Genomic DNA, 12,077 nt, shown 5'->3' with positions numbered 1-12,077 from the left:
TGATAAAATTCTGAAAGAAATCTGACATCACTCTACTGATTTCAGGTGTATTGTCAAATATTTTGGTGACAGTTGGTTTAAAATGAGCTGAAATGTAAAATGTTGTGCATACAGTACTAATTACAACAAGATAATGAATATCACTGTGAGCTTACCGTTAAACCAATCTGAACACCATTTGAAACATGTGACATCAAGTATCCAAAGAATGTTTGAGGCAGTGGTGGTTGCTTTTAGATTAAGACTTTTATAGATGTTAAATAGTTTAGCATATTCTTAAAAAAGTTTTGTCACAATTCAGTGGATGTTCTTTAAAAAAATCTCAGCTGTGTAGGACACACTGGTGATTTATTCTGATTTTTTGATGTGTGGACTGTGAAATGTTTTGACATGGAGATTTACTTTAATAAGCCACGCTCCCTTTAAGCAATCATTTCAAATTTTGTGCATCAGCACAAATCAGCGTACAAATATTCCTGGCTGATGATGAGATATCAAATTTTTGCATGTGTAGCGGCCCCTGTTGGTTGATTTGAAACCAATCAAACTTTCAGGACATCATTCAGTTACTCATGTCGACATTTCCTACAAGTTTTGTGACAATTGGCTCAACAGTTAAGGAGGAAAATCCATTTATGTTGCTGAGCCTTGCCCCCTGTAAAGTTCATTGATCAGTATCAAAATGCAATGACATATCAAAAAGTCTTTCATAACTTTAAAAAGCTTCATCCGATGATGAACCACAGAATTTTTGATACAAATCAGACCGACGCCCTAGGAGGAGATGTCAATCTGACATAAGGTGTGAGGGTGGTGGCCTTTCAAAATCAAATTTTCCTTGACCTTAATTATAGCACCCCCATCTGGCCAGTTGGCATTATATATCTTGAGCAGCATTTGCACACAACTTCCAGTCATTGGTGAAAATTTTGTGTCTCTACGATCTACCATCTCACGGGAATTTGGGAAAACATTTCTGAATAATAATAATAATAGTAATAATAAAAATAATATAGCAGGACAAAAACAAAAGAGTTTCAGCCCTTCGGACTTGAACCCCTAAATATTGCAACAGGCATCGCAGTTTTTGAGAAAAGCTGCTGTGAAATCAGGCATTTCAGGCCGCAGCAATCACAAAACCAGTCCGCGAAATCCTGGAGGAACTTAATACTATTCTGTAGTGTGTGCACCATTATTTTTAAATGTTGTAGTTTGTGCATGTTAGATCTTAGAGAGAACAGCTGTGAAGTTTCACCTTGTGTGTCATGCAACTCGGTTTCAAATCAGTTAGGATTTTAAAACTCCTGTAGTCTGAGACCAGCTTTAGTCAGCAATCAACAAAAGTGTTAATTACATGTGATCAGCAGTAGGATCAGTCCCCTCCTGCCCTCTGTGATCACCTACACTGTGTTTTAATTCAGCCAAATTCACCATGTGACTAGTTAAGTAAGTAGAAGATGAACTGATTTCCAAAAGGCAAAGGCTGTGTGTCATCTCAGTGAGTGCAGATCTGCACACGCTGATAACATACAACTGCTTGAATATTGGTAAAGTTTCCCTTCACTGGTTCCTGTAGAGCAGGGTAGGTCTCATCATTAAAAAGCAACCTTCAGTAGCTAGCTAACCAAACACTGTTCAGGGTTTGATTTTGGTTTTAGAATGTAAGAGAAATGTTTATCTCCTTCCAACTTCTCAGTAATGTTTATCATTTATACACAAGGTGCCCCAGGCACAACATTTAGCTCAAAATCCACAAAACCAGTGTGAAAATGAAGGTAATCTGAAATGACTGCATGAGAGCTTATGGAGCACATGGTGTTTATGGACCCCTGTTGGCTAGAGATAGGGCTGCCCCCTTATAGTCTACCAAATGTTAGTCGACCAGAAAGGTCATTAGTTGGCAAAATGTCATTGGTTGCTTAGTTGCAGAAAAAAACAACAACAAACAAACATGACACTCTATTAGCTCCATCTTGTCAAAAACTTATATGACTGGACTGTGTGGGAATTTCATTTGAAAGGACAGACACAGGAAGAGGCCACGCACAGCAGTCAGACAGGAGTTACGTTACAAACCAAATGCAGCCGATGGATATCAGTCCGTTCTAACGTAAATATTCAGTCTGTGATAAATTTGGAAAAGTTGATAATTTCAGTGCAGGGCTACCTAGAGCTTTACATCTGTCCCATGGAAGATAGGTCTACACACTTGTAAAAGCGTCTGGAAGACAAGAGTAGCACCGAGCGCCCGACCTCACGTTTTCCAGGTGGTTAAAGATGTGGCATCAGTAGGGCCCCTAATTTACAGGGCTAGTACTTGCAGTTTTTCACAGGCTGGTTAATAATATGTCCGGCATGAAATCCAAAGTGTGGGATCATTTTGAAAAGGTGAAGAATGAACCCAAGGTGAGAAGTAAACTCTGCAGGCAAACATTTGCCTGTCATTCGTCGACTACAAACATGATGTCATCATCTGAAACATATAAGTAACTACATGCCCATTAGCCACTTAGCACAATCATTACTGCTTTGCCGACAACACAATTAACAGGTGGCTCGCTCAGTGTGTGATGTGCACTTGTAGATAAAATATAGGCCTGTATTAATTAAGATTCAGTGGTGCGGTTTGTATATCTCTATAATGTAGCACAGTGTTAACAATGTCACTAATCCTACCCTTTCTCAGACCTTGAACTCAAACCATTGTTTTGCCCCGCCCAAAATATACAATTTGATAATTACGTTAATATCAAACATGCAGGCGACTAGTTGACGCCATAAATGATGACTATTGGTCGACCAGGAAAGTTCTTAGTCGGGGGCAGCCCTAGTGCTGGCCGATGCTATGCTATGATTGGCCAGCATTTGAGGGGTGGGACATAGTAAAGGGTCAATTGACCCCTTTCTGTCATGTAACTGTTTGTTTTATATATGTATCTTGACACTGCCTTTTCCTGAAAGAGAAAAGGCTTTAAAGGGATAGTGCACCCAAAAATGAAAATTCACCCATTATCTACTCGCCCATATGCCGATGGAGGCTCAGGTGAAGTTTTAGAGTCCTCACAACACTTGCGGAGATCCAAGGGGAGAGGGCGTAGCAGCACAACTTCACCTAATGAAGGCTTACGGCGCCCCAGATTCAAACGTTCAAAAACACATAATTGAAACCACAAAATATCTCCATACTGCTCGTTCGTAGTGATCCAAGTGCGTTCACGTGTGTGCGCTTGCACGAGACCATGAGGCATGGACACTGCGTTCATATGTGTTCACGTGCTGAGGCTACAGTGAGGCTAAAAACAGAGTTCAAATGACATTTTTCCAAACAACGTTTTATGTCAGGGCTTCAGGACACTTGGATCACTACGGATGAGCAGTATGGAGATATTTTGTGGTTTCAGTTATGTGTTTTTGGACTTTTGAATCTGGGGTGCAGTAAGCCTCCATTAGGTGGAGTTGTGTTGCTACCCCCTCGCCCCTTGGATCTCCGCAAGTGTTGTGAGGACCCTAAAACTTCACCTGAGCCTCCACTGGCGTATGGGTGAGTAGATAATGGGAGAATTTTCATTTTTGGGTGCACTTTAAGGGTGAACTCATTATATTCCTCAGAAATTTCCCTGCGGGACTAGTCTGAAAATATTTTGTATCCTCGAGAAGTCCAAGACTAGCTGTAGGAAAAAGGGGGTCATCTTTTATTCAGGTCATTACAGTAATCTCACAACCACTATTGCTCTGTCTTTGTGCTGACTTGTGTATGTGTCACACAGGTGTTTGTGTGTCTGTGGAAGGGCTGCAAGGTGTACAACACGCCATCCACCAGTCAGAGCTGGCTGCAGAGACACATGCTGACCCACAGCGGAGACAAGCCATTCAAGGTACCAACACACACCTCAAATCAAACTATTCATGTCCATTTCACCTCTTTTACACCACACAGTCAGTCACGAATGATAAAAACATACAAATGCCTGCTCCCCTGTAACACTGTGAGCCCAAACTCACTCTGCCACTACCATCTCACTTCACTGACGTTGTCAATCATCTGTCTTCCTTGCAGTGTGTGGTGGGAGGCTGCAACTCCACATTTGCCTCTCAGGGAGGGCTAGCCCGTCACGTCCCCACTCACTTCAGCTCGCAGAGTTCATCCAAAGTGTCCAGTCAGGGCAAAATGAAGGAGGAGTCTCCGTCCAAGGCTGGCCTCAACAAGAGGAGGAAACTCAAGAACAAACACAGACGCTCCCTCCGTATGTTCAACACACACATACACTCTAAAATAATAATCATAACAGCTAGAACATTATTTCTTTTTTTCAATTGAAAGAAAAAAAAAACATACGGAGTGTAAAGAATGATTAGTTTATGTCTCTGCATTTAAAAATCTTGTGGACCAGTATGTTTTGTGTTTTTATGCCTCTGCTCTGGTGATAGCTGTAGCCAGAAGTATAATGTTTTCATGTTGTCCATTCATATGTCCGTCCGTCCCATTCTTGTGAACGCAAGAGAATTTCTTCAAATTTGGCACAAAGCTTCCCTTGGACTCAATGATGAACGCAACGCAGGGTGTTGCAACCGGACAGGCAAACTAGGCAATTGCCTAGGGCCCCGAGCTGGAAGGGGGCCCCCAGAGACAGCTGACATTGGTCCATATCAATGACAATATGATGGAACCCCTATAGACACTGCAACAACGACAACACGTTGGAATCCCCCCTAATGGGGCCCCCTGCTAGCTGCTGCTTGTGAGTGGCTAGAGGGGGCCTCCCAGAGACTGCTGACATTTGGTCCATAATCAGTGACAGAACTTGAAACCCCCTTAGACACTGCAACGACGACACATTGGGAGACCTCCCTAATGGGACCCCCTACTAGCTGACTTGCTGCTAGGGTGACCAGACGTCCCGCATTGTGTGGGACTGCACAGCATTTCTGTCTCTTTTCACGCGCCACACAAATTGAGACCATGTCCTGCATGATTCGTTGCCACCCGTGCTATCATTGTTGGAGTACTGTAGTACTACGGTTCCTCATGGTACCACTACTGTGGGATAAGTTCAAAGTCCAATCTCAAGAGGGTGAGTGTCCATGCGCCGTCCAATAACGGCGCGCGCTGGCCACCTGGCACTCAATATCAATATAACAAATCATTCAGGAGCATGTTGTGCGAGTACAGGCGAATCCTGCTGGATGCTGTATTCTTGTCAAATATGGTGCATGATAAGGGCTTACCAGTGACAGAGAAGCCCGGCTCCAGGTCCAATAATTTCCTCTTTGTTGATTTCGTGACTGCCCAGTAGTACCTGATCAGCCAAGCCGTGGCGGCACACAGGTATGTCAAGGTCATGTCATGTCCAAGGTGCCTCTTGCCTAGGGCCTACAGAGTGTCTTGAAACAGCCCTGGTCAAAGGTCAAGGTCAGTGTGACTTTGTCTGTCTTATTGCTGTGTACAAGATATCTCAAGAATGCCTTGAGGGAATTTATTTAGATTTAGCATACATGTTAACCTGGACTCAAAACTGAACTGATTGGATTTCGGTGGTAAAAGGTCAAGCTCAGTGTGACCATGTCTCTATCTTATTTTCATGAACACAATATCTCAAGAACACTATAAGTGAGTTCCTGCAATTTTAACACAAATGTCCACTTCGACTAAAGAATTAACTGATTCGAATTTTGTGGTCAAAGGTCAAGGTCAGTATGACCTCACAAAATGTATTTTTGACCATAACTCTAGAACTCATAGGCTTGTTATGACAAAAATGTCTAATAGGATAAAATAATGAGATGAAGACATTTTATATCCAAAAGGTCAAAGGTCAACTTCACTGTGATATTATAATGACATTGTATTTTTTTTTTTTTTGCTCAACCTAATGGTGCAGTACACACTACAGTAAGACCATAACAATGTGGAGTAGGTCAAATATAGCAGTAAAAAATGCAAAAACTTCAGTCATTATATCACTATTAAATTTTATTTTTAACATACAGAAAATGTATGTTTTGCTGTATGTTAAGGACCAGAAATTAACTTTATACAAAAAGCAAGTGCTTTTGATGTTTTTCAGTTCTCCTTTCTGACTGAGTGAGAAATTTCCAGTCTGTCTTGTGCTTGAACAAGTGCACTGCACTCTGGTTGAATGTCTGAGGTGGATATGCAAAGGACAGCTGACAGGTGATCATCATTGAGAGAGGATCTGTATCTGGATTTGTTAAGCTTTATCACTGAGAATTAAAGAGACTTAAAGTGTTTTTCCAGCAGTGTATCAGACTGCAGATCAATGGGTTTGAGCTGAACATTGCTGGATGTGTTATCCACACTGCAGGTAAAGGGAGACAAGATCAGGTGCATTTCATTCTCAACTGTTTCGAAGTCTTGAAATTGCCTTGAAAACTCACCATGCAGTGCTCCTAACATGGATGAGTGCCTGAGGAGGTGATCAGCTGATGGTGTGGCTTCCCTTAGTGTTAAATGGGTGAGAATGTTGTCCTCCATCTGGCTTGAAAGAAACTGCAACTTTCTTATGGAAGCCTTTGATAAGCTGTACATTTTATGTACAAAAAGAGCCTTGTGTTGCAGTTTGGTATTTAGTTCATTCATTAGTGCAGTCACATCAACAGCAAATCTAAAATCTGCTATCCAGTCTGCATCTGAGAGCTCTGGGATGTCATCCACTTTTTTCACACAGAACTCTTAAATATCTGCTCTCAGTCACAGCTTGTGCAAGCATGCATTTACCTTGGTGAACAAATAAGCTCCTAGTTGTCGTCCCTTTCATTGACCGCAGTGCTGCCAGCTCCTCCGTCATCTAAAGGGCCTCTGTTATCCCAAGTATGAGGCGAGTAACTGGCTGTGTTGCCGACATCGCAGCTCTCATCCAAAGCCATGGAGAAAAGGCAAAATTGTTGTAAGCTGACATTTTTTAGGGCTAATGGCTAACTCAGCGTCTCTTGTTGTACACATCACACATACGTAAAATAAAAGCAATGCATTTGGATTGCGTGCATGCTCTGCACTCGTTTAGCCTTTGATTTCTAATTTCTGATCGCCCTCACTGGGGACAGACAGGTACTGCCAAAGGGCCAGATGTGGCCAGGGGGCCATAAAATGCCCAGGTCTGGAATAGATGTTATGTGCTTCTAGGTTGAAGATGTGTTTAAAGCAGTCACGCCCAGGGCTCAACAATAAGGATTGCCCGGGGCAAGTAAAACTCGTGGTCGGGCATGTAAACTAACAACCTCACTTGCCCGATCGGGCAAGTTGCTAAAAATAGTAAAAGTTAATAACTAATTGATAAAATAAATGTATTTTAAAACGTGCTCTTCTGCTCTGATGCAGGCGCATGGCGGAGTTCCGCCACACACACAGGTGAGCACGCTAAAGCGGCTCGGGCCGCATTTTCCTGACCAAACCTGACCCCGAGCCCGGTGCAGTTTGTCAGCTGACAAAGTTATTGAAATGGACAGTGTGTAAATAACCACCAACAGACTGCTGTTACGCACAGACAAACACGCTGCTCACACAGCAGCGCCGTACGGCACTCATGATGAGCTTGTGTTGCGTTCAGGCGTTGTCACGTAAATAACAACTTCCAACACTTAAATAGGTCATAGCACAAAACAGCAGCATGTCAAGTGACTTTTTACTTTATTATTAGTGCTGCACGATTAATCTAATCGCAATCGCGATGTCAGGCTGTGCGATTACATAACCGCATAAAAGGCTGCGATTTGTGATTTAATGTAGGCTAAATAAATATTAACGTGTGTGCCTGTGAACGTGACTGACTTTCCTGTAGTGTGTGGAGTTTGTTGACATCACGCCCACAAGCTATCTTGGTGCATGCAGCCGGCGTGCAGCAGTGACCAACACAGACGCTGAAGAAGAGCATGAGCTCGAACATTAACAGGTTGAGTTAGTGGCGAAAAAAATGTCTGTTACATGGCGATACTTTGGATTCAGATACGGCGACGTTGAACAGAAGGACGTGTTGTGTAAGTGTAAAAGTTAAAGTCGCCACGTCCCGCGGCAACACGACCAATCTATATCAGCACTTGAGACAGGACGTGGCGACTTTAACTTTTAAACGTTTACACAGCACGTCTTTCTGTCCAACGTCGCCGTTCCTGAAAGATGTGCTGTGTAAAATTTTAAAAGTTAAAGTCGCCACGTCCCGCAGCAACACCACCAATCTATATCAACACTTGAGACAACACAGGGAAAAGTCGGAAGACTGCATGCGAGAGAACGCCGAGCCGTGTAACGTTAAAGACGATGAGACAACTGAAAGCCGCCAGAGCCTCATAAAACAACATCCAAGCACAGTTATACAAGCATTTGTAAGTGTCACAGGGAAATCATGGACTCCATAACAAATGAAAAATTGAGCAATTTTGCTCGGTTTTGGCCCACTTGACATGCTGCTGTGTTGTGCTATGGCGTGCTGGAATTTGTCATTTACGTGACAACGCCTGAACGCAACACAGGCTCGCTCCGCTGTGTACAGTTTGTGTTTATGTTTATTTTATTTAATTTAAGAAGGGACAGTGCACATTAATTAACATAATCACTTAAGTCACGTAAATGTGCCAAATTTAGTCATACAGGCTAATTTTCATCTGCAGATGTGCTGCGCTGCTGTGTGAGCAGCGTGTTTGACTTTGCTCAGTCTGTTGATGGGCACTGACACACTGTCTGTCCATAATAATAACTATGTCAGGTCAGTGCCCCTTGATATAATGTAGGGGAAACATTGAATCAAGCAAAAAAGACTCATGATACCATTTATTTATTACATTTTATTGTAATTATATTGTAATCGCAATCGCAAATTGCAATATTGTCCACCATAATCGCAATCGCACATTTTTATTAAATCGTGCAGCACTATTTATTATATTCAATAAAATTTTATGTTCCTAAATCTTGAGACACCTCATATGTAAGCTAGACAGACATTTCACCTGCTCATTACTGTGCACACATGTACTGTATGTACTTAGTCCTAAAGAGCCCTTCTGGTGCCAGTAGATACATAGAAACATCCCAGCAGGCTGTGCTTTGCAAGCATACAAAAAAGTTTCACGCATGTGAAAATTATATTTCATGCATGTGCTTCACCTCTGCTGCTACAACTCTATCCTAGGGGAAACACTGCTGTGTGCGTTTTGTGCAACAGGTGGATGTGGTAGTCTACTAGTAGAGTAGAGAGAGAGCTAAGTAGCGTTGAAGTCGAGTAGAGCAGGGCAGAGAGATGGAAGCAAAATATATTAAACCCGGTGTTAATACAGCAGAACTGGAGAGAGGGGTTAAAAATAAATAGAGGTGGGCATGGCTCAAGTAGGGCGCAAAATTATAGACGGAGAACGATTGACAAATTTTTCACTTTAAGCCCTGACATTGTCATATTTGTGTAGGAATTAAGCTACAATACATGACATATGTTGTTTTAATTAATAAATACAGTGTGAATAAAGATTACATAACATAAAAATAACTGCAGTCTTTGTTATTTGATAGCCGCTTAAATTAAACAATTTTTATAGGGCAAGTAAAAACTGACTTCGGGCAAGTAGATCTCTGACCAGCTTGCCCGACCAGGCAAGTGAAAAAAAATCTTAGCGTTGAACCCTGCACGCCTAGAATATGTAACTTCTTTGCAGTACCATACCATCCTTATTTGAAGCATTGTCTGTGTCATGGCTAAAGCTTTGTGTTCTCTCTTGTTCCTCTGGTAGTCCATCACAAGTTCATTGTTTTTGCTTATCTTATACTTGAGGTGATTGTCGTGACATCATGGGACAAAGCTCTGTATCAGTCCTCTGTCCTTCTCTGTAAAAACAGTCTCTAAGTGAAGGCAGCATTCTTCTCACTGGAAATTGTTCTCTGGAACCATACATGTCATTCGCCATTCAGTGGGCAAGGCACTCCATTAGTATACTTTTCTGATCACAAGAAAATGGATTTTCTTTAATTAAAATCAATATACATAGGTTATGAAATGATGATGTAAAAAACACAATTTACTTCAACACATTCAGACACCACTTAACTGAAAGACAAAATGGTCATCAGCTCCCTCATCTGCATTCACTAATGAAAATATTTGTTTATTTCCAGCCCGACCTCATGACTTCTTTGACGCTCAGACCATGGACGCCATCCGCCATCGAGCCATTTGCCTCAACCTGGCAACACACATCGAGAGCCTGGGCAACGGACACAGTGTCGTCTTTCACAGCACGGTGCGCGCGCACACACACACACACACACACACACACACACACACACACTAGCCATAATATGTTATTGTCTTATTCTCCTGTCTGTGTGTTTTCTGTATGTTCAGGTAATAGCAAGGAGGAGAGAGGACTCTGGGAAAGTGAAGGTCTTGTTGCACTGGACACCTGAAGATATGCAAGTCTTACTCTTCTATCTTGTAGTACTCTTTTTTTTTCATCCTCCTCCTGTCTACCATTACGTTTACATGACAATAGAGAAAATTGATTTATTATACTAAAACTGGACTTTTACAATACATGTAAACATGTTAGTCTGACTGAAATCATACTAAATTGAATTTCTCAAAATTAGTCTAACACAACTAGATAATGTGATTGGGAGTTGAATTACCCCTTCATGTATACAATCAATAGAACCCAAACTGGCAGAGGCGCTCTGTGCATGCTTCCCAGTTTCTGCCCCGGGCTTTGGCCTGGATGTCGAATAGCGTCAGTGCTTATATACTAGGGTTGGGTACCGTTCATAATTGAACCGATACGGTACCGGTACCGGTATCTGGAATTCGGTACCTTATTTCGGTACTTTTTAAACCTATGGGCCCTAGGCCTTTTTGGGGTATATTTACTGCCTTTACTTTTAAGCTCATATCACAGTCATTATAAAGGCTACATACACATGCTATATCTTGTTTTTTTCAGGACAATCTGGGCTAACCAGATTTGCCATCATTTCCTGTTCTTCTATGTGCCTGTATTTTATATTAATTTTTATATCAATGAAAAAAACAAATCTGTGTGCCTAAATTCTTACATTTTTACATGTATCTCAGCATAGCAAGTTGGAAAAAGACATATTCTGCCATATATGAAGAGGGGAGACTCTCTGGAATCTGGCAGTATAAGAACCATGATGCTGGGACATTCTGTCACTTCACAGTTGTCCAAAACTTGTGGTTTGTGCCAGGCAGACATGTTTGCCAGTATTTTTTCATTATTGCAAGATATTCCATTGACTCATTCACAAGTCAAAAATGTGTTTTATCTGAAAGAAACATGCAATACATCTAAGATCATAGAAAAATAGTCAACCAAGTGCAATGATTTACTATTGTTTTTTGGCGTTCAGTCAATCAATTTTATCTATAAAGCCCAATATCACAAATCACAGTTTGCCTCACAGGGCTTTACCGCATACGACATCCCTCTGTCCTTTGGACCCTCGCAGCAGATAAGGAAAAACTCCCCCAAAAAACCCTTTAATGGCGAAAAAAGTGAAACCTGAGGAAGAGCAACTGAGGAGGGTTCCCTTTTCCAGGACTGACACATGTAATAGATGTCGTACAGAACAGATAAACAAGATAAATTAACAGTAATCCATATGACACAATGATACAGAAAGAGAGACAGAGACAGAGAGAGATGCAGGACAGATGGTAATGACAGTAGCTTACAACAACATTAATTAGAGTAATATAATTCTAATTACGGCTATTGTGGTACAATATGTTGAAAGTATATATTAATATCTGATAGTATACATATGTGACAATAATCATATGTGTATAATAACAGCAGAAGTATGACTAATGATGGCAGCAGCAGGAGGCATCTGGCAGGACCACGGCAGCAGCACAACCACACACGTCACACTATCCGACTCCACGGAGGTCCGCGTGGACTAAAAGTGGACGTCCGCAAGCCCTGTACGCGCAAAGCTCAGATTTTACGACCGCGCAGACTCCGCTCCGCACATCAGTGTCACTCCAAAGGCTCTGAGTGCGCTGGTTGGGTTAGTGTTGCGTTTAAGGCCTCCCCCCAAAAAATTGAAAAAAAGTGCA

At 41.8% G+C, this 12,077-nt stretch overlaps 1 protein-coding gene across 1 annotated transcript in view; it reads left to right on the top strand.

Moving 5' to 3' along the window:
- The window catches only part of aebp2 (AE binding protein 2), a 50,058-nt gene that overhangs the window by 24,993 nt on the left and 12,988 nt on the right, over positions 1-12,077 (top strand). Inside the window, exons 3-6 of the mRNA XM_049567123.1 lie at positions 3,768-3,875; positions 4,058-4,244; positions 10,118-10,242; positions 10,347-10,414. Coding sequence (XP_049423080.1) covers positions 3,768-3,875; positions 4,058-4,244; positions 10,118-10,242; positions 10,347-10,414 — 488 coding nt within the window. The remainder of the gene's footprint in view (positions 1-3,767; positions 3,876-4,057; positions 4,245-10,117; positions 10,243-10,346; positions 10,415-12,077) is intronic.

The sequence above is a fragment of the Epinephelus fuscoguttatus genome, linkage group LG22 (genome assembly GCF_011397635.1).
Source record: "Epinephelus fuscoguttatus linkage group LG22, E.fuscoguttatus.final_Chr_v1".
NCBI classification, from domain to species: Eukaryota; Metazoa; Chordata; class Actinopteri; order Perciformes; family Serranidae; genus Epinephelus; species Epinephelus fuscoguttatus.
Note: the sequence above shows the minus strand (reverse complement) of the source record. Positions and strands in the feature narration are given on the sequence as shown.